General features: G+C 40.8%; 1 protein-coding gene across 1 annotated transcript in view; it reads left to right on the top strand.

Annotated features, from left to right (window-relative positions):
- Window positions 1–23,483, top strand: part of OVA2 (tRNA synthetase class I (I, L, M and V) family protein) — a 102,797-nt gene that overhangs the window by 9,644 nt on the left and 69,670 nt on the right. The window contains exons 6-7 of the mRNA XM_010250165.3: window positions 14,923–15,035; window positions 15,251–15,319. Of these exons, the coding sequence (XP_010248467.1) occupies window positions 14,923–15,035; window positions 15,251–15,319 (182 nt within the window). The remainder of the gene's footprint in view (window positions 1–14,922; window positions 15,036–15,250; window positions 15,320–23,483) is intronic.

Genomic DNA, 23,483 nt, shown 5'->3' with positions numbered 1-23,483 from the left:
TTATTGAAATAAATATCAGAAATACAAGCAGCCTAGGAAGAGGCACAAGATGTTACCTCCCCCAAGGACTGAATCATAAACACTAAACATACCCAAACCTTAGATACAAATTACAAAGTAGCCCAAAACAGATCACCCCTTGACACTCCTTGCTTGGCCAGAGAATCGGTCATTACATTTGCTGATCTGTTAACCCACTGGAACATAACAGTCATATTTCTTGTCATCCATTTAACTTTCTTAACAGATCCCTGTAGCCCCAGCAAACTGTGTCTGGGCTATTCAGCCAGCCCACTACTACCTTGGAATCTCCTACTAACAAATTGTTCACTCCTAATTGACTAGCCATTTATATACCTTGTACCGCTGCTAATAGCTTTGCCCTTACAGAATCACCTTCACCCATTGATCCTGAGAAAAGAGACAACATTTTGCTGTCTTTATCTCTCAGAATCCTCCAATTCCAGATGGCCCTGGGTTGGCAGCTGCCATCAAAGTTCAATTTTACCACTCCATCCGGTGGGGGTTTCCATTCAACTTGTAATTTGTTCTTAGTGGAGACTGTAGAAGCCACTGTTTCCCAATTTCTCCTTAAGTCATCAAAGGAGAAATCTGCCAACAATTGTGAAGATTTCAGCCATGAAATTGTCTTTGTCAATATACATTCCTTGACTTCAGCAAGACTTCTTTCCTTTTCTTGAAATATTCTAGCATTTCTCTCCTCCCATAAAATCCACAAGGTGGCGGCTCTGATACATTTCCACATTATCTTCCCCCTTTTTGTCAATCTCCCAAGAGCATCTGGAGTGAACAGAAGCTTTACTTCAGAGGGCAAGTTCCACCTGCACCCAAATAAAGAAACAACCCAGTTCCAAATATTGGCTGCAAAGGAGCACGGTATCAACAAATGGTTATAGTTCTCACCCTTCACTTTACACATAAAGCACCAATTTGGGGACAAACACAAAAAAAGTTTCTTCTTTTGCAAGTTTTCCACAGTATTGATCTTACCATAATAGGCTTCCCAACAGAACACTGCTACTTTGGGGGGTATTGGCCTTGACCAAACCTCTTTAACAGGGAAGATCTGAGAGGAAGGGTTAGAGCAAAGGGCTTTAAAGAAAGACACACAAGTGAAAGAGCCAACTGGGTTTAGAGCCTAGACTCTTTTGTCCGGGTTAGTGGGGTCCAGGCACACCGAATCTAGAAGCAACAACAGCTCTGAGACACAATGAAATTCTTCATTCCTTAACCCTCTCCAAAACCCAAAACCCCAATTTAAAGCCAAAGGGGAAACCAGGGGGGGAGGAACCAAGAAACGAGTTTCTTTTTAAAGAGGGAGATGGAATAGAGAGAAGGGAAACAGTGTTTTAGGGGTTGAGTTCTCACCCAAGCATCTTCCCAAAAAAGAATAGAGTTTCTAGAACAAGCATCGTACCTTACAAACCTGAGGAATCTAGGGAATACCAGAGGTAGCCTTCCAAGGTGTTGTGAACAAAGCCCTTCGGGATACCCTCGCATCCCAACCTGATTCAGAACAACCATGGATACTTTTCACTACTTCATGCCACAACCTCTCCTTCTCCAGGGGCCACCTCCAAAGCCACTTACCTAAAAGAGCCTCATTCTTACTCACCACATTCCCTAAGCCTAGTCCTCCTTTTTTGCTCCGACTCACCACCTCCCACCTAATCAAGTGATCTTTTTTCTCTTCACCAGGTTCCCATAGGAAGTCCCTCATCAGTTTTTCCAACCTCTTTGCCTCCCTTTTAGGAATTTTAAAGACTGATATAGGAAGTATAAAGGCAAGGTGGCTAAAGTTGCTTTAATAAAAGTAACTCTACTACCCACGGAGATGTAGTTCCTCTTCCAACCTGCCAATCTTTTTTCAAAATTTTCAACCACCGGATTCAGGAACCTACTTTCCTTTGGATTTGCACCTAGAGGAAGTCTTAGATAGGATAGAGGACATTGAGTGCAAGTGCATTCTAACAAGGCTGCTATAGACTCCACCTCCTCTCTGTTCAAATGAACCCCCACAACACAACTCTTCTCAAAATTTACATTCAAATTCGAGGCCTTCTCAAAGTGAAATATTAAATCCTTCAGATTCCTCACCTCTGTCAGACACAACCTTCACAAAAGATTATTATATCATCTGCAAATTGGAGATGGGTTACTGACACTCTATCTCTGCCTATTCTCCACCCTCTTAGGGATTCGACTCTATTTGCTTCTGAGAGGAGTTTACTAAAAGCATCGGCGACTAAAGTGAAAAGGAAAGGTGACATGGGATCACCTTGTCTCAGACCTCTACTAGTTGGGAAAAATTAGTAACTATCCCATTGACTAGGATGGAATAATGGAAACTAGAGAGGCAACCGTTTATCCATTTGCACTACTTATCCCCAAACTCACACTTCCTTAGCACGAGTGATAAGAATCCCCAATCCACTAAGTCATAGGCCTTTTCAAGGTCAAGTTTACAAACATAACCTTTACGCCTCGATCTCCTCATCTCCTCCACACATTCATTTGCTATTAGAATCTGACCTACAATTTGTCTCCCCTGAACAAAAGCTCCTTGCGCTTGGCTTATAAGACAAGGAAGCACCTGTTTTATCCTCAAGGATAAGACTTTTGCCACAATCTTATAAACACTAGTCACCAAACTAATAGGTCTAAAGTCCTCTGGATGCTTGGCCTCTTTCTTTTTCGGAATTAAGGCTAAAAAAGTAGCATTAATTCCCCGACTCATCACTTGATTGTTCTCAAATTCCCTGAAGACCTCAAATAAATCTTCTTTGATTATGTCCCAACAATCTTGAAAGAAAGCCATTGTAAACCCATTTGGCCCTGGTGCTTTAGATTTGTCCATGGAAAAACAACTTTTCTAATTTCTTCCTCCTCAAAATTCCTCTCCATCCAACTTCTACTCTCTTCTAGAAGCCTTTGCTAGGTCACACCTTCCAATTCCACTCTAGGGCTTAGGGGTCTCCTCAAGATGGATTTGAAATGGTCAACAAAACAAGTGGCTATCCTCTCTTGGGTATCAAAGACTGTTCCATCCACTTTTAGTTTGGAAACTAGGTTTTTCCTTCTCCTTCCATTGGCTAGGTCATGAAAATATTTTGTGTTCCCATCTCCTTCCTTAATCCACTTACGTCTAGACTTTTGCCTCCAAGAAAATTCTTCTCTCAAAATAACTTCATTTAACTCTCTTTTCATATTCCATCTCCGATCTCTATCCTGAGGGCTTAAGGCTCTTTGAGATTCCTTCACATCCAGTTCCTCTGTTTGGGTCAACAGAGAAGATTTCATTTATTCTATTCTCCCAAAATGCTCCCTATTCCAATCCTTCACATGTGCTCTCAATCTTTTTAGTTTTTTATGGAATCTTACCCCTTTCCACTTCACCCCCCTTAGGTCTTCCCTCCACCATTCCTCAACCTTCTTCACGAAGTCTGGGTGAGTCAACCGCATGTTCTCAAACCTAAAGGGTCGAGGTCCTTGCCTAAAAGGCTCTTGTCCTAGGCTAATGGGGCAATGGTCAGATGTGACTCTAGGTAGAGCCCTTGTTAACAAGTACGCCCACTTGTTTTCCCAGATTTCATTGAAAAGGAACCTATCTAATTTGTAGTAGGTTGGTACCTCCTGAAAATTGGACCAGGTATAGATAGATTGCAGAAACGGGAGTTCCTTTAACTCACAATTATTAATAAAATCGTTGAATCTCCGTATGCTGGTTGTAATGATCTGTTGGGGGTTATTTGATTCATTCGTAAATCGAATTACATTGAAATCTCCCCCCAAACACCACTGACCATCCCAAAGCCCTTGAATCCCATAAAGTTCTTCCCACAGTTCATTCCTTTCTCTGTAATTGCTTGGTCCATACACATTAGTTAGGGCCCAGATAAATCCATCCTCAACTATCTTGAATTTTAACGACACTGAAAAATTATCTACTAGCTCCTCCAAAACCTCCACCGTATCCTCTCTCCAAAAAGTAGCAATTCCCCTCGAAGCCCCCCAAGAAGGTGCTGAAACCCAACTTATTCTCTAGATTTCTAGGTACTTCTTGCCCATCTTCTATCGATAGCAGGTAGTTTGGTCTCCTGAAGCATCACTATATCCGGCCTTTCCCTTCTAAGGAGGTCCTTAATCAGCCTTTTTTTCCTAGCACTCCCCAACTCCCTCACATTCCAACTATTGATTTTCATGGTAGTAAAAGATTTGGCATCCCCCTCTAAGGTCAGACCTCTACTTAGAGGCTTTCCTTCTCTCCCCTCTTCCGTTGAATTCCAGATTTTCATGGTAGTAAAAGATCTGCTTAAGACTGCTTTTGTTTTATTTTGCCTTTTCGAAATTTCTTGGTTTTCCTCCAAAGATTCCTCTTTTTGCCTATACTCTTCAAGGAGGGCACAGATCTGTCCCCAAATCCTCTCTAATTCCTCATTCTGCATCTTTCCCATAATTGATTCACCCTTTGCATTTTTCCTACTTTGATCCCCTGTTTTTGCTGAACCTTCTTGAACCTCACCCTTCCCTCCCTCTTCCTCTTTTCTCTTATGCTCCTCCAAAAACATACGGATCTGATCCCAGATCATCTCTAACTCCTTTTCCTGTGATTCTCTTCCCCTTACCACTTTCTCTTGTTCTTTGCCCTCCTTGTCCCTTCCAACCATGGCTGTTGCATCAAGTTGAGCTGCAGGAGTACCTGTTTCAGGCAGAAAACCCACATCAGTACCATAAAACAAATTGACACTATTACCTGAACGGTTGTGGGAAGATGTCAAAAACTCTTAAGGGGAAACACATAGGGGCAAGGTCGCGGCTAATCCTTCCAAAGAAGATGACTGTGGGTTCCCATTGTGTTCAACCAATGTTGTTTTAATCCTTGCATCAGAATTTGCCTTTGTAAGTTGTCCCCTTGTTGATAACTCTGTGATCGGTGACCAAGGTAATTCCTGTTCCTCTATTCCTCTATCAGTGCCGTGCTGCTCTAGTGAACTGGGAGCTAATTTAAGAACCGGTGTCTCCTGCTTCTTCTCTGTACAATCTGCGGTAAACCCCAAATCCGTAGGTGATAAGAGACATTGAGAGTGCATCTTCTGGGCTGAAACTGAAACATCCAAGTCGTCGTTTTCCAAAAAAAGCAGCTCGGTGTGAAGGCTCTCATCACCAAGGGATTTGGCTTTTTTCAGATCCACGCTTCCAATACTTGAAGAGTCTTCAGACTCTGAATCTGAGCTACCTTCTTCCTCCGTTGCATAGATCTCAATTGTGTCCTCCGGAAAGAGGGAACTCCCTGACTCCTCTGTCAACGAGTGGTTCTTGAGCCTCGGATTGCACCGTTCCGAGGAGAAAACTTTTGTCTTCTTGCTTGGAACCCTTACCCAGTTCGAACTTGCTGCTCTGCCGCTGCTAGCTTTCTCCCCTGTGAGCAGTAGAAGAGAAATTCTCGTGGGAGACGATGATAGACCATTTTTTGGTCCATCGTCCTCTCCAAACCTTTGGTCACGTGCCTACTTAAACTGGTGCAAGGCACTTTAGAAATTGGGTCCACTCTCTTTAATCCAGCCGGCCTATTCGCAGGAAAAGGCCCCTTAATTTTTGATGGGCCTTGGCCCAGCCCCCGACCTCTTTACCAGTCACGTGTTCACATAAAGAGACATGTGACTGGCCTCGGTTCAGAGGACCAGAATGGACTGGCTCACAAGACCGGCTTAACCCATGAACCTTTGCCTGCCTTAGTTCAGTTTCTTTTGAAATTTGAACTCCTGGCGCAAGTCTACCTCCAATTAAGCCTTCTGTCACCGGTTGAACATAGGACCTGCCATCCTTCAGCCCACCCTGAAAAGGAGACTTTCCCCAAGAAGTTAAATTTTTTTCGTTTCTCTCTTTTTTCCTAGTTGCCTCAGAAGACTTAGTCTCTTTTGTAGTGTCTACTCTGCCTTGCATACCAAGCAACTAGGCCTGTTCTGCCCCTTCATCTTCCTCCCTTCTTCCCTCCTTCCAAAGCTGGGCTTCAATGGAGGTAGCAAGCCAAACGGGGTATACTAAACCCTCTGAAACAACCTCTACCTTCCTTGGGATGTCACTGGGTTTAACACCACCTAAACTCACTACAACTGAATGGAGATCACAATCAAAAACACCTTCTAATTTTGCATCACAGATTAAAGCTATTGACTGTAAAACTTCTTCCAGAGATTGAAAGGTAACCCAAGCACTCTGTCTATTATATTGTCTTCAATCTCAAAGCATTTGGTGTTAGATAGAGGACACCAATTCGAGACTGTAGCAGCACCAGCCTCAGAAAGAAAGTTTAAAGCTGAAATCTCTACTTTATCTTCACCCAGATCTATCAAAGCTTTACAAGGTTCATAAGGAGTAATCACCAGCGGCTTCTGCAGGTTTAATTCTTTGAGTATTGCCTGAGCAATACCTCTCCAATCCCTTGGTGGACTTGAAGTTTCAACCACAAATTTCTTCCCCCAATCCTCTTTTTCTGCTGTTGCTACCAGTTTACAAAATCTTTTTCCTTTTTCTGCAATGATCCTTTTCCTGTCGGTGGGTTCTTCCTTTCTCTTGTGATTACCCCCTTTCTTTTCCTTTACTGCAGCCTCTACTTGTTTTGTTTTCAGCTGCTGAGTAAAGTCACTCAGTACCTCTGCCACTACCTTCCATCCAACACCCTGTTTACCTTCTGGGAAACAAGCCAACTGCTTCTTTCTTCCTCCAAAGAATTCCTGCAGTGTTATGCAGCATCCTTTTACATTCTTTTTGCATTCCAACTCATAGTTCTTTCTTCCATCAAGGTTGAGCTTCGTAAAGTTCAGTTGTTTACCTTTGGAGCTTGCTTCTGAAACAAAACTCTGCAACCATTCAATCACTTCAAGACCTTCCAACAATATTGTGGCTCTCTTTGCCTCCCTAATCTTCAAGCTCTGCCGGCCCCTGGTCCTTATCTCTTCAAATAAGAAATCTTTTGCTTCAATCTTCATCACTCTCCTCCATCTAGCAGCTTCTACAAACCTATTCTTCATCTTCTTCAAGCTTTTGTGCATCCCCAAACCATTTGCTCCCTTTTTTGAAGGAGTAGGAGGCGTCCAAGTGATTAATTTGTTACAGTTGATCTCTCTTGCTCTCTTATACCTTCCAATACTGCACACATTTCTGCCCTTAATGAGTCCCCTTCTTCAATCGGGCTGGAAAACATGGCAACTACATGGCCCTCCTCATTACAAAATATCCCTCTCGCTCCTGAAGGCCTCGGGTTCCCCACATTGCTACCACAAAGCAACTACTACGCTTCGGTTCGCTCGCTTCGTGTGCTCAACGAAGCTCTGAAAACCCTCTATTTGCTAATGTTGTTCATTCATTCATTCCAATAAAATATCTTCTTAAAAGGCAATTAAAGTTATAAAATCATTATTTTTCATGTGAGAAATAAGAATTTCAAACCCTAACATAGACTTGTTCGGGCTTGCCTTGAGGGGTGTGGTACAAAGGCGACTCACAGAATCAAGAATGCAATATGTTTTACATCACATTAGCTACTTGAAGCAATGCAATTAAAGAAAAAAAGAGATTATGGGTTTTATATGCTTGAAAATGCTTTATATGTTTGCTTTTATTTTTAAATTTTCATTTGAATACACTTTACATGTTCTGTTTATGTATTTTAATTTTAGATAATTGGTTTTTTAAAACATTTATTTTAAAATTTATGTTTATATTTTTTATTAACATTATGTTTAATATTTTTTTTGATTTTCCTGACTTTTTTTTGATTTTTTAGTTTTTTTTGTTGTTGTAGTTTTGCGTCTTTTTAAAAAGGTGCACGCCTCACCTTGCGCCTTTTTTGCGCATTGCGCTTTTAAAACACTGAGAGATAGACATAAACCTGGTCTCTTGCTCTGAAGTATATAAAATGTATTAATATTCTAGTGAAACAAGTTCCAGCAAAAGGCCATGAATTTAGGTGGTATTGGTCCACCTGAAATCTCTTTTATTGGAAATGTCTGTAAGGGATTGGGCGAATGGTTATGGCGTCAAAGAAAGAAGCACACAAGAAGGCCCTTGTAGTATTGGAATCCAAATTTTGCTATCAGGATTTAGAGGATGAAGAAAAATGGTTTTTAAGGTTGATATCAAGTCCAAGGTAGTTGGTATTTCATTTTCAAAGTCCCTCAACCCTCTTCAATATCAGATTCCATTTAGTCTTAGAGGAAGAAAAGTAGGCAAAATGAGACATTGGCCTGAATTGAATTTAAAAGAAGAAATGGAATACAAGCTCCATAAATTTTCTTTTAATGGCATATCTAAGGTTCTTCTCAAAATTTGATTTTGTCCTAAGAACAAATATCATATCTGGTGAAACCCAAAATGGTGGGGAGTAAATTTGCAGTGGCTTTTGAAGAAGATGATAACATCGCTTTGTCAATTCAGTTTTTTCTATTGACAAGTGTTCAGTGTCCCTTGTTCCAGATTCCCTTCTTGACCAAGAGTCGGAGGCCCATGGACAGAAAGCCATAGTGAGACTACAAGGGGATAAGGAGGGGGAGGAAATGGTGGAGGAAACATGCAGGGAGACAAAGATTTGGGAAATCATTGAGAGATCAATGGGTGAAGTGGAGAGGAAGGAACTGCAGAGGGGGATTACAGAGGGGGCAGAAAGGGCTAGTGGTGGAGGAAATGAGGAAAGAAATGAGAAGATTCCTAGGAGTGAGAAGAGTGGAACAATAGAGAAAGAGGAAACTAGTAGGGAAGAGTAAGTTGCAGAATTTGTGGAAAAGCTGGGGTGCAAACTGAAGAATCCGAATGATTTAAGTTTATCTGCAAAAAAAAGAGTATAGTAAGATCAATAAAAGAAAGTTGAGTGAAGTTGAGAGATTGAAAAGAGATATTGAGGGGGACAAGAAGTTTGAGGTGAGAGGGGATATGAGGAAAGGGTGTATATAGATTTTGGAGGAGTTAGGGTTGAGCTTAAGAAGTTAAAATGAGAATCCTAAGTTGGAATATGAGGGGATTGGGTAGTGTTAGGAAGTGAGCAACAATTAAAGAGGTGAATAAGAAGTTTAACCCAGATGTGGTAATGATTCAGGAGTCCAAAAGAATGGATTTTGATTGCAGATGGGCAAGGAGTGTGTGGAGATCTAGGGGGATAAAGTGGGCGGCTGCTCCTTCATGGGGATCCTCACGTTGGATTGTAACATTGTGGAAAGAAGATATACTAATTGCAGTGGAGGAGTTAATAGGTGATCATTCTGTTTTCCTGAAGTTCAGACAAGTGGAAGACGGGTATGAATGGGTACTAACAAATGTATATGTCCCCAATGACTATAGGTAGAGGAAGAAATTATGGGAAGAGTTGAGTGATATTAGGGGCCTCTGGGAAGGACCATGGTGTGTGGGAGGGGATTTTAATGTACTGAGATTTACAGAGGAAATCAACAATCCCAGACAGAGAGTGACAACAAGTTTGAGGAAATTCAACCAATTTGTGGATACATTTGAGCTTAAAGAACTTCCACTCCTAAATAATAACTTCACATGGTCCAACCTTCAATCTAGGCCAATATGCTCTAAGCTGGACATGTTTTTGTTCTCAACAGATTGAGAGGAACATTGGGGTAATCTAACATCTAGGGCACTTCCAAGACTTATTTCAGACCATTGGCCTATAATGATGTGTAAGGAGGAAATGAGAGGTGATGGACCTACCCCATTCAGGTTTGAAAATATGTGGTTGACCCATATGGGGTTCATTGAGAAGAATAGAGAGTGGTGGGAGCAATCTAATCCGAGAGTAGATTGGGAGGGAATGAGGTTCCACAAGAAACTTCAATTCCTAAAATCACAAATAAAGGAGTGGAATAGGTTGGAGTTTGGAAGAATAGAGGAAAGAAAACAAGTATTGCTGGAGCAGATTGAGGAATTGGATATGAAGGAAGAAAGGGGATCATTTGGAGAGGAACACAGGAAGGTGAGATGGGATCTAAGAAGGAGGGTGGAGGATATTCTGGTTAAGGAGGAAATAAGTTGGAGGCAGAAATCCAGGTGTAAGTGGCTAAAGGAGGGAGATAGAAACACTAGATTTTTCCATTTGGTGGCAAATGGAGGAGAAAAAAGAACTTCATATCAAAGTTGGAAGTAGAAGGTGCAATTTTGTTGCACTTGGTAGAAATAGCAGAGGCCTTAGTAAATCATTTCAAATCTATATTTAGAAGGCCTTTGAATGAGAGGGTGTGGTTGGAGGGATTGGAATGACTGACTTTAAGTGCAGAAAACAGAGAGTGGTTAGAAAAGAGTTTTGATCTGGAGGAGATAAAGGAAACAATATTCTCAATAGATCAGACAAAAGCTCTGGGCCCAGATGGTTTCACAATGGCATTCTATCAAGATTGCTGGGATATAGTGGTGAAGGATTTTAGGTCGGTCTTCAAGGAGTTTCACAGAAGGGGAATAATTAATCTGGGGTTGAACTCAATTTTCATTGCTTTGGTCCCAAAGAAGAAAGAGGCATCACAACCAAAGGATTTTAGACCTATCAGTTTGGTGAATAGCTTGTATAAAACAATTGCATAAGTGTTGTCTGGATAAAGAAGGTCCTTCCCATTATCATTGCACCCAACCAAGGAGCTTTTGTGGAGGGAAGACAGATCACTGATCAAATCCTCATTGCTAATGAGAGTTTGGAGAGCATTAGGAAATCTAAGAAGAAGGGGGAGTGGTATGTAAATTTGATTTGGAGAAGGCTTATGACCTAGTTGATTGGTCTTTCTTATTGGAGGTGTTGAGAAGCTTTGGCTTTGGAGAAAGGTGGTGTAAATGGATATGGGGCTGTATTAGGACTTGTCACTATTCTATCTTGGTGAATGGAACTGTGGTTGACTTCTTTCCTGCTTTGAGAGGTATACGACAAGGAGATTGATCCACAAAGCAGACTCGAGGAATTTGATAAAAGGGTGGCGAGTGGGAAGGGATGAGGTACCATTGACACATCTATAGTTTTCAGATGACACAATTTTGTTTGTGAAGGTGGGGACATAAATTGGATCTGAAATTTAAAATTGGCAATACAACTCTTTGAGCAGATGTCTAACCTCAAGGTGAATTTTGATAAGAGTTGTGTGGTGGGAGTGAATGTGGAGGAGAGGGAGTTAAGGGAATATGCAGGCGTGTTAGGTTGTGCAATCTCGGATTGGCCTTTGACATACTTGGGCGTCCCTTTAGGAGATAATCCTAAGAATGTAAGATTTTGGAATTTGGTAGTGGAGAGATTTGAGAAGAGGCTTACGTTCTGGAAGAGAAATTATCTTTCCTTAGGAGGGAGAGTCACTATGGTCAGGTCTACCCTAGCTAACCTACCTGTTTACTATCTGTCAGTGTTTAAGATCCCCACTAAGGTTTCCAACTTATTGGAAAAATTAATGAGGATTTTTCTGTGGGAGCCTGGAGAGGAGAAGAGAGATCATAGGGTGAGTTGGGAGGTGGTAATTAGACGTAAAAAACTAGGAGGCCTTGGGATTGGAAACATCAAGAAAAGGAATATGACTTTGCTGGGAAAATGGTTATGGAGATTTACAATGGAAAGGGAAAAATTGTGGACAAAGATTCTGGCTAGCATACATGGGCTGGAAGACAATGGTTGGGATCCTGGAATTGTGACAAGGGCTACAACTGCTTCTCCTTGGAAATCCATTCACGATCTGCTTCCAGCTTTCTCCCCTTGGATCAGGTACGGTCTTAACTCTGGTAATCGAATAAAATTATGGGAACAACTTTGGGTGGGGGTTTCACCTCTGAAGGACCAGTTTCCCTCCTTGTATGCTTTGTCAGACTTGAAAAATGAACCTATCTCTTCTTTCTTAGGTCCTTCAGACTCCACTTCTGATTTTGGGTGGAACCTTGGCCTGCGAAGGGCAATTAGGGATACCGACTTGGACAACATTTTACCTTTGTTAGCCATCCTTGAGAATGTTTTCCTAGATCCTAATAAGGAAGACAGCAGAATTTGGACCCCTTCCACCTCAGGTACTTTCTCTTGTGCTTCGTTTTTTGAAACCTTAACTCAGTCTTCTGTTCCTCTTGGGTTGTCCTTTCCGGTTAAGGAAATTTGGCATAAGCCTATTCCTCCTTGGGTCGGTATTTTTTGTTGGGAAATTTTCCTGGAAAGAATAAACACAAATGATTTACTTCAGAAAAAGAGACCCAATTATTGTTTACTTCCTAATAGATATTCTCTTTGTAATGCTGATGGGGAATCCGGTTACCACCTTATGGTCTCTTGTAAGGTTACTAAAACTGTATAGGAGTGGGCTCTTTCCCGCTTTGGGTGTTCTTGGAATCCTCCCGAGAGTGTCTAGAGTTTGTTCTCTCCTTCGTTTTTTAGATGGCCTAAGAAGCGAGGGAAGATTATGTGGAGGAATTAGGGCAGTCGTGTGTTGGTTCTTGTGGGAAGAAAGAAATTCACGAATTTTTTCAGATAAGGAAAGAACTCTGGAAGACCTATTAGACTTAATACTTTTAAGGGCTGCCCACTGGCTAAAACCATTGGAATTGTTTTCAGACTTTCATGTGGCTGACCTGTTAAGAAACTGGAAAGAGATAGCTACCTCTGCGCTGTGTAAGAGGAATTGAATTGTGACGGCAGTAGTTTAAGGAATCCAGAGTCCTTTGGGATTGGGGAAGTATTCAGGAATGAGGAAGGGATTGTTATTGCTTTGTTCTCGGGCCCTATTGGAGAAAGAGGCTCTCTTAGGACTGAGATCCTTGCAGCTCTGGAAGGAATTCAAAGAGCAAGGGAACTAAATATCAATTGTTTGATCCTGGAAGGTGATTCAAAGGTGGTGATTAGTTGGTTGAAGAAAGAGGACAATGGTTTATGGAGCTATAGCAATGAAAAGAAAAAATTCTTATGGCTGTGTAGGGACATTGAGATACAATACAGCTGGGTGAAGAGGACTGCTGACTCATTTGCAGATGGGTTGGCCAAGCAAGGGGTGAATAGGGAGTCTATCTTTTGGGCTAATTTTTAATTTCCTTTCATTGTATTTTGTTGAAGGGGAGCTAAGACATTTTATCTCCCCCTTTGTATCTAAAGCTTCACAAATCTTCACATAATTAATAAAGTTTCTGTTATTGATAAAAAAAAAAGATGATAACATCACTCTTACCACAAGATTAGTGTCCTGGCCATTATTATTGGAATCATGTATGCTCCTTACCACCCTATGCCAGAGTTTGTTTAAGTCTGGGGAGAACCTCCACAACCCTTTTTTTTTTGATCAATTACAGAATAGCTTTCATTAAAAAATAAGATGAGGTACAACAAAATGGAGGGAGATAAACTCTCTTAACTCCCCACCAAAGAAACACAAAACAAATTACACAAGAGCCCAAAACAAAGCATCCCTATTTACCCCTTGCTTAGCTAATCCATCCGCAAAGTAGTTTACACTTCTTTTAGCCTATTCAGCTTGACTTCAATATCCCTAGTCAACCATTTAAATTTCTTCTTTTCATTGCTGTAATGCCAAAAGCCGGTTTCTTAATGTTCAAGTCCTTGGCCCTTTGTACACCTACCAAAGCTGCCATAATCTCAGCTCAGAGTCACCCTTACCTATTGGACTTGAGAAGAGATCAATAACATTTCCATCCTCATTCCTTAAGACTCCCCCAATACTTGAACCTGAGGGCCCTGGGTTCCCCACACTACTCCCGTCAAAGTTCAACTTAATAAACCCACTAGGAGGTGGGGCCCAAACATGTACAGAAGAAACAGTAGGTGGAGTAGACCTTGGAAATTCCTTAACAAATCATCAGTTGAGAAGTCATTAAATAGCTCCAAAGCCTTAAGCCAATGCACCACTCTGATGTGAATCACCTCCAAGATGGATTGTACCCCTCTTTTCCTTATCAGCAAAAGTTCTCAAGTTCCTTTCTTTCCAAATCGTCCAACAAGCTGCAGCCCTTATACTTCTCCACATAAATTTCCCCCTTTTCACCGGCCACCTGAAAAAAGAAGCAACAGACTTTGCACATTCAGCGGGGGATTTCTTGATAAATAACCTCCACATCCATTTCCTCAACAAGATCGACTTTGCCTTACCCAAACCAAACCCTCCATCTTTTGTCCTACAAACTGTGACTCAATTAACTAGGTGATCTTGTTTTGTTCTCTCCAGCTCTCCAAATGAATATCTAATATCCACCCCCCATTCATCTTCCATGTTGCATGTTTTTTTGGTGAATCTATCTAGGAGCAGGTCCCTAAAGCTACTCACCTTAGGGTTTCCGCTTTTTTCTTAAGGATTTTCTGTAGAGGCTAGTTGGGGTGTATGTACAGACATGCCTTTTGGATAGGATTGGTCCTTTTTGAGTCACCGTTTTCTGTCATTGGGAATGATGGACATCTACACCTAACTTGAGGGGGAGTGTTTGTTTTTTTTCCCGCAACTTGAGGGTAGGGTTGACAGGCCAGCTTTTTTACTTGTTTCATTTGCTTATGGGCCTGCTTAATTTGTGGTTATATTTTTATTTATATTTATGTTGGGCTTATGAGCCACACTATTATGTTTTTGCAATGCAGCCACCTTATGAGGTGTGTATGTATAATTTTATTTTTTTATTAGAACTCTAATGTAAAAGCTAGTGGGGCTCTCATTGGACCCTCATGATCTGCTTTTCTTCCCCTGTATTCTCTTCTTTTCTGTCTTTGTTTTATTCTTTTAGTTTCCTTCCACTAATCTTTTGCTGCATGCTATTTCTCTTGATTTTTGATGGTTAAAATCTAGAAGTTATATGTTTTGCAATTACAGCAAATTAGATACTATCTTTCTATATTAACAGGTCCTCTTGCTAATTATATATTTATATACATTTTTGACAACTGCTTTGGAAGTTTTTCAGTTCTGCAGTCAATGGATCAAGATACCAGGAAGGAGCTCACACCATTAAAATTGAGAACAAAAGCAGCTAAATTTGCCAAAGACACTGTTAAGTCTCAGATGAAATCATTTAAGGTGTTTACTGAGCTTTTCTATTTTTGGATTTTAGTTCCTGGTTTTATCTTTTCATTAAGTATCTTAATGATCTCTATTTACTTTATACCCTTTTAATGTTGATTTATTCACATTGAGATACAGATGATGAATTCTGATTTTGTGTTTCATATGCATGTATTCATTTTGTTGAGGGGCACAGTTAACATTAAAGTCCTTGCTGGAATTACTTGCAGCGCTATGGTGTGTGGGGAGAATGGAATAATCCTTATTTAACTCTCAATCCAGAATATGAAGCTGCTCAGGTATGTGGTAAACATATGTTTCCTATGAGTGTCTTTTCAGTTCCAGTGATATTCAACACATACCGTTCTATTTAGCTTTGGCCTTTTTCTTCTTTTTTTGATAAATGATAGCATTTTATTAATAAAAAGGGATTGCATCAATATTTAGAAGACAAACTATCCCAATAGGGACGCAAGTTGCGACCCCATTCTACAATGACCCAAATTACAACTGAGCCAAGAACAGTTCAGACTTAAACACCCCCATCTTCACAAAATGATCAGCCATTCCATTTGCAGACTGCCTTTCCCATTTCACAAGAACTGTCATGTCTCTAATAAGCCATTTGAACTTTTTCATAGATTCATTGTACTTCCAACTCACTGTTTCTGGTTCCTTCAGCCACCCTATTATCAATTTAGAGTTACCTTCAATGAGCAGTCTATCAAAATTTAACTGTCTCGCAATCTGTACCCCTTGCAAGATTGTTTGGAACTCCGCAATAACTGAGTCTCCTATTCCAACCGGGCCTGAGAATACAGCAACAATAAGTCCTTCATTGTTCCTGAAGACTGCTTTGGCCTTTTTCTTCCCTGAGAAGTAAGAAAAAAATTGAGCAATGGGTAGTTTATGTAAAGATAGAGAAAAATCCCCACAGATCAACACTTTACAGTATACCATAACTTTAATGGCATCCATCAACTTGTGGAAGGAGACAATATGCTACTATGATGGAATGTTAGCATGATGACTTAATGTGTTGTGCAATAGGTTATGTACAACTTTTCATAACTTATGGATGATACTGTGTAGACCTACTCTGTATATGGCTCTTATACATGATTATGGGTTTTTATCCCTTACCTGTACATATTTTCTTTATGCGGCATCATATATACATACGTGTTTATAGGTTTCTATCCTCCTAAATACATACATGCATGTATACATGCATGCATGGTAGATGGATAGACACACACACACACCTTTCCTTTTTACCTATCAACTCAGATGAATTCAACAAAGCCTTATGCCAATTATATGGGTTGGCTAAACAAATCCTTTCTTCCTATATACTCTATAAAGTTCCACATCCTCTATTGAATTGCGACCTCTTAGATTACTTCTTGCAATTTGCTGGAAGGGAGGTGCAAGAAAAAAGGGTTGCTTGGGAAATTTCTAAAGGAGGGGAAGAGGGGGATGGGAGATTAGTAGGTTCCAATGTTTTAAAAACCAACCCGGAGGCTGAAATGTTTTTTCTTCAGGTCGCGGGTCACCGGTTTGACTGGCCGGGTCTAATGGTTCAGACCGTGAACAAATAATGTATAAACATGTTTTCGATATGTTATATGTATTATTTTATATTTAATTTATGTTTTTAATTCAGTTTTTAGTTTTTTTATTTATAAAAAATATTAAAAATTGCAATTTGAGGCCAAAAGGGGTTTTTTCGTGAAAATAGTGGGGCAAGGCGCCTACGACTCCTTGGGATGCATAGACCTCGAAAAGCTACCCAAAATAAAAAACCCCAGTCGGAGATCAGAGTGCGAAGTTATGGTCTCTGAAAGTTTGCATGTATTGAGTGTGCAACCCGCAACCTGGTCACCGAGTAGAACGGGTCAACGGTCAAACCGGTTGAACAGTTTTGACTATCTGATAGGTCTCGACTGAACCGAACCCGGTTCGACCGGCTGGGTGACGGTTTGAACGGTTCAACCGGCCGGGTCAATGGCAGGTTGAAACCATTGGTAGGTTTGGTGGAAGAGGAATAGAAGGGCTGTTGGAGGGGGAGGGGAGGTGCAGAAAGTGAAGCTTTTATCATGGAATGTAAGGGGATTGAGAGTTGGGAAGAGAGAAGTGGTTAAAAATCTTTTGAGAAAATACGGTCCAGATGTTGTACTACTGCAAGAAACAAAGTTGGAGTCTTTTGATCTAAGGTTAAAGAATGAGATTTGGGGGTCAAATATAGGAGAGTGGGCCGAGCTGGTGCAGTTTTTTGTTAGGGAGTATGGAGCTGTATCCCATTTGCAATTTGCTGGAACATTTGGAAGGAGAGGAGCAGATGGACTTTTGAAGACAAAGGCAACAGCATGGACAAGATGATCGTGGCTGTGGGCAGATTAGTGTTAGAATGGTTGCTGATTCTTCCAGAATTCAGTCAGTTAGAAAAGGAGGATTCTGGAAATAGTTTAGGAGATTCCTGGATTATCAGATTTGTAATGTGGAGCTTGTTCCTTATTTTGAAAGTTGGTCTATGTATTCGGATGATGACTTGCCACCTTTTTTGTAACTTCTTTTATCTTTAATTAAATTTTTATTTTACTTATCAAAAAAAAAAAAACTTCAAACCATGTTCTTTCTGTCTTCCAGGCTTTCGTCAGCTCTTCCAAAACCATCAGCTTGCGTCGGATTGCCCCTTCTTAGTTCTTACTGCTGCATTTGATCAGTAAAGGATTAGAAGAATACCATTAGATAATAGCAAAGTAAAGGAAGAACCAAAATGAAATTAGGGATGCTGGTTTCCATACTTGGAAGGAAGAGGAGGCATTAAGGTTAGGGGAAATTAGCAGGTTTGCCAATAAAAGGGAAAACTGGCTTCTCTTTGCAAAGAAAGTATCATTTTCCTGTTATTGTTTGTATCCATTTGCTGAACAACTTTGTTAAACCTGTCAATTTATGCCTTGGGAGATTCTGTTAAGCCATAAAGAGATTTTTTAAATTGTTGCACTTTGCTCTCCAATCCCCATTTGGGAAAGCATTCTTGATGTCCAATTGGTGTAGAGCCCATGAAAAATTTCTAGCTAAACATAGATCTACAACAGAGTTTATCTTTGCTACTGGAGGAAATGTTTCAGTGTAGTCAATAATACATGTCTTTGTGTATCCTTTTGCTACCAGGTTGACCTTATACCTTTCAACATAGTCATCTGCCCATTGCTTTACTGTGAAAACCTATGTGCACTCTATTAGCCTTTTCTCTTAGGAAAGTGAATTAGTTCCAGTTATGATCCTTGTGAGCATTAATCTCATCCACCATAGCTCTTTTTTAATTAGGTGTCCTAAAGGGCTGTGAAACATTTTTAGGGATAGGAATATTGCATTTAATGAAAACAAAGTAATGGGGAGGAGACACATAGTAGAAAAAGTAAAATGGCATATAGGGTCTTGTTACAACTGATACAAGATCTAACCCCTTTCGAACAACAATAGGCAGATGAAGATTACAAGAGTAAGGTCTAGATTACCTGGCTGAATTTGTAGACATAGCGTAGAACTTGGATTTTCCTCTTGAGAGTCAGATGGTTGAGAGCATATAACTTTTGGTTCCATGATTGGTTGCATTAGCTAATCCTTGCAGTGCTGAGTATATACACAGAAATTAGAAGAATAATGCTTTTGATCAGATATAGAAGATGGAATCTGAAATTGAACTTGTCTCTCTCTAGCATTGTGTTCTTGCTCCCCTTGAGAAGCAGGGGAAAATGATTGAGACTCAAAGATCACATTCATGGACACATTCTCCTTATAAGACATAGGATCTAATTTATAAGGAGACAACTTTTGCATGAAACAGTTATTATTAAAGGCAGAGGACAATGGAGAGTAATGGGGACATAAGAAAGAACAACTCATGATTCATCAAAAAAAAAAAGAAGAGAAAGAACAACTCATGGGGACTTGATACTATAAAACCCATGTCACTTTATAATTGATGAGATATTTTCTATTGAGAATTGCACCAACATAGAGATACGTGGAAACATTCTTGATATCTTTTTGTACAGCTTCCCATCGTACAAAGGACGTTTTGCTTTAATTCAGTTATACTTACATTTTCTCAAAAGATATGTGGAAACATTGACCTGCTGCTTTCCTGCTCTTTTGCACTATTTGTTTGGGAATACTTTTGCTCTCTATCTGGGTGCAGGTGGGTCCAGCCACAAGATGTGATAAGTCTCTTTAACCCAAACTTCCTAAGGCAGCCAAGGACAAGAGGGAGAATTATGTGGAAGGCCATGAGAGCGGCAGACTGGCAGTGGTGTGGACGATTTGGGAAGAAAGGAATGAGAGAATTTTCAATGAAACAAGCAGATCCAAGGACTTGATAGAGCATATAAAGATTAAGGCCATGTTTGGCTCAATTCTCATTCTTTCCCATTTTTACCCGAAATGAAATTCTAATATGGACAAGAATGGGTAAAAATAGACGGAGTGAGAAAATATTGCTATGTAAAAGTGTCCTATGTAAAAGTACTTTTGTAAAAGTGCTTTTATAAAGATACTTTGACAAAAGTACTTTCATAAAAGTGCTTTTGTAAAAGTATTTTTGAAAAGGTGCTTTTATAAAAATACTTTCGTAAAAGTACTTTCATAAAAGTACATTCGTAAAAGTACTTTCATAAAATACTATTATAAAAATACTTTCATAAAAGTGCTTTTACAAAAATGCTTTCATAAAAGTACTTTTATAAAAATGCCTTTATTAAAGTGCTTTCATAAAAGCACTTTCGTGTAAAGGTACTTTTATAAGAGTGCTTTCATAAAAGTACTTCCACAGTAGTCCGCTAGTAAACATCTATGGAAGCAGTTTTGTAGGCGGAGTTTCCTTGAAGAATGAAAATGAGCAAGATGGGGCATGATTATTTTTCATGCTGCAGGCTACCTCAACTTTTGTGATATGGGCTGATTTTTCATTCTAAAAAGAATGTGGCCCATGGCAAAAATTTTGTAACCAAACACTCTAATGTTATTCATTCTTGCCCATAATGAGCAAGAATTAAAAGAATGAGGCCCAGAGCAATGAACCAATCATGGCCTAAAGTGGATCATTGGGTAAAAAGTATGGACTCTTTCCAAGATTTCAGAGTGAATGATATATTAAGGAAATGGGCTTAAGTGGCACAATCTTCCAAAGAAGAAGACCAATTCCTCATGGAATGGAAGTCTCCTCCAAACAACATGATAAAGTTAAACTTTGATGGAAGCTCTATGGGCAATCCAGGACTGGTGGGCATTGGGGTAGTTTTCAGAGATTCATCAGGAAAGGTGGTGGCTATGTACTCAGGTGCTATTGAAGTGGGTGATTCTCTGAAAGCTGAATTAATGACCTTAATACAAGGTCTGAGATTAGCTAAACAATGTGAATTACCAACATCTAAGCTCTCTAGTCCCAAAAGAGTGTAGGTTTTGAATGGCGTTCGAAGGACATGAAGGTTTCTCACCAGCCGGTAAGTGGAGAGAGGTGTTGAGAATAGAACGAAAGGAACTGTTGCTGGAGGAGACTTTTTACCAAAAGGAGCTTACGATTAAGATTAGAGAAGGAAAGAAAGGAACAGTTCTGTTAGTGGGAGATGCCGTTCCGTGGTTCAGAGTTTCCTAGATGGTGCTGTTGGCCAGTTGAGTTGGAGCGAAAGGTGGAAAGGTACGTTAAGGCAGGCAAGGAGAGAATACACAGCTGAGAGAAGGAAGAACTCTAGTGATTGGTTTGTTACCTTGGAAGAGAAGTTTGACAAAAGGAAGAGATAGATATTAGTTATCCCTGAAGGTGTTCGGCAGCAGGGATGGACAACGGTGGCTAATGCTCTACACAGGAGATTAGTCAGTAAGGAATCAAAGGCAGTGAAGGTACAAGCAAAGAGAGTAGTTGGCGGACAGAGTAAGAAAGAAGAGATGACAGAAAGAAGAAAGAGACTAGAGAGGCTGGGCTTAGAAGACATAGTGGGAACCCAAGGAAAGCCAACTGTGGCGTTTACTATCCCAGAACCAAGAATTGCATTGGATGGGGAGAAAGGAAACTGGGAAAAGAAATACATCTTATCTGCGAGGGAGGAGGTGAAGGGCTAGAAGAGGTGACAACGAAGCTTGGATTGAACCAGACGGTCATCCTTATTCCTTTCAACGATAGGAAAGCAGTCCTTGATGTGGGTGAGTTGTTGATGGATTTCACTATTTTGGAAACGAGTGAAGGTTCTGTAAGAATTGAAAACTGGTGTCCTCTTTCAAATGAGGTTGCTGCTGTAGATGGAAGCTTTAAACTGAAGCTGCTGGGTTTACCCTTTCATCTCTGGCAAAAATCAACCTTGGAGAATCTGGTGCAGGCGATGGGCAGTGTTCTTCTGTTGTATAAGACCACAGATTTGAGGGCAACATACTTGAGAGTTGCTAGAATGAAGCCTAAGGAAGTTCCAAGGGTAGTACAAATATGCACAGAAGGCTATTGGTATAAAGTCTGGGTGAGTTCGGAAGTTGAAACGTTGCAGTGGCTGGGGAGGTCGAAGCTTGAGGGAGATGATGATGTGGCAAGATGGGTTACAGTAGGCAGGTTTGAGGAAAGGAAGTTTGGACATGTGGCAGCCACTGGAGCGAAGGGTTCTCTAAATGAGGAAGCTGAAAAGTCGAAGACCAAAAGCAAAGAGGCATTTGTGGAAAAGTTTTCAAATTTGTTTGAAAACCAAAACAACTCTACCGCTGTTTTGTCCTATGCGGACTTGGTCAAAGGGGTAACCAGGTCAGACCAGGGGGGTGACCTCTAAGTTCATTTTCGGGTCGGGTGGTTCTCACCGAGCTTAAGGGCCACAATCAGCTTTTGGACTCATCTGGCCACTTAAGTGGTCACATGAGTTGAATCTCTACTCAGCCATTGATAAACAAGAATATTGGTCTATCTTCTTCTTCACGTGGCTCGATCCCTGGGAATTGAATTTTTTCTTTAGGCAACCAGAGATTATCCAAGAGGAAGCTGGACTAGTTACCGGTGACAAAACGCAGAGAAGGCGACTAGGACAGATCAGAACGAGAAAGGCCAAACTTGAGGTACTCCAGGGGGAGTAAGGAAGACTATGAAGATGAGGACGGCGGATGGGTAAGTTGCGATAGTTCAGAGGAGATGTCAGACTCAGATGTTGAAGCTGAACTTCAGTGGGAAGATCATCAAGGAGAGTTGGAAGATGCCCTGAATACTGATATCCTTTTCTCAGAGCACGTCGCAGAGGATCCTTTCTTGCATAAATCCTCGACTAAGTGCAGAGGACTGAATGTTGCCGAGCATGCCTTAGAAGATGAGTGGGAAAATCTAACACCAAGTAAGGGAGAACCAAACTAGGAGAGTAACTTAAGACAAGGGATCTGCAAGAGGACTTCGCCTGCTCATCATAATTTGAGCAGAGACGACATAGACGGGGATGGACGACAGAGCCTTGGAAGTACGAACAAGGGTGAAGTTAGCCTAGGTGTCGACCAGATAAGCCCTACATGAAGAGTGAATGGACTAACCCAGTTGGTTGTCTCTTCTCCTTCTTCAGTCCCAGGTATGGCCGTGGTTTCGATTTTAGATACTAATGCCTGCTCTGCCTGTGATGTTTGTCTTTCAGATCCCAGCCGTGCCCCTTTGCTGAATACCCAAGGTCTAGAGGCTGATACTGAGGAGGTTGGGGAGTTACAGGAGGGGGGTGAGAAGGTGGGGAGGATGGGGAGAGCAGATCCAAATGAATTAACCAAAGGGGAAACTAAGGAGGACAGTGGTAAGATGGAGGAGGAGGAGGAGGGGAATAGGAGTGAGGTAGGGGGGGAAAGTAAGAGAAGGGAGAGGAAGAAGTGGAGTCATTAGCTGAATTTGTAGAAAAGTTAGGTTGTAAGGTGAGAAACCTAAACGAGCTAAAAGGGTAATTACGAGCTGAAAAAGAAGTGGGAATAGGAGGAAGAGAAGGCTAGGCGAAGCTTAGAAATTAAAGTTGGAAGTGGACGTGAGCACAAAGGCTAGAGTGAGGAAAGGGAGGGGAAGAAAAGGAGGTTACTAGAAGGAAAGGGAGTGGTGCTAGGCAGAGCTGTGGAAGGAATGAAGATTGTAAGCTGGAATGTGAGAGAATTGGGGGGTGTAAGGAAAAGGGCTTTAATAAAGGAGGTTTAAAGAAAGAAAATCCAGACATTGTTTTAATTCAGGAATCTAAACTTATGACTTTTGACAAAAGGTGGGCTAGAAGTGTGTGGAGAGTGAATGGACTGAGGTGGGTTATGAGCCCCTCCTAGGGCTCATCTAGAGGGTTAATTACTTTGTGGAAGGATGAAGTAGTGGAGGGAGTGGAAGAATTAGTGGGAAGGTTCTCAATTTCTATCAAATTTAAGCAGGTGTCAGATGGATTTGAGTGGGTCCTTACCAATGTTTATGGTCCCAATGATTACAAACAA

Source organism: Nelumbo nucifera, chromosome 3, assembly GCF_055504915.1.
Source record: "Nelumbo nucifera cultivar China Antique chromosome 3, China Antique-T2T, whole genome shotgun sequence".
NCBI lineage: Eukaryota > Viridiplantae > Streptophyta > Magnoliopsida > Proteales > Nelumbonaceae > Nelumbo > Nelumbo nucifera.
The sequence above is the reverse complement of the archived record's forward strand: the minus strand, read 5'-3'. Positions and strand labels throughout refer to the sequence as shown.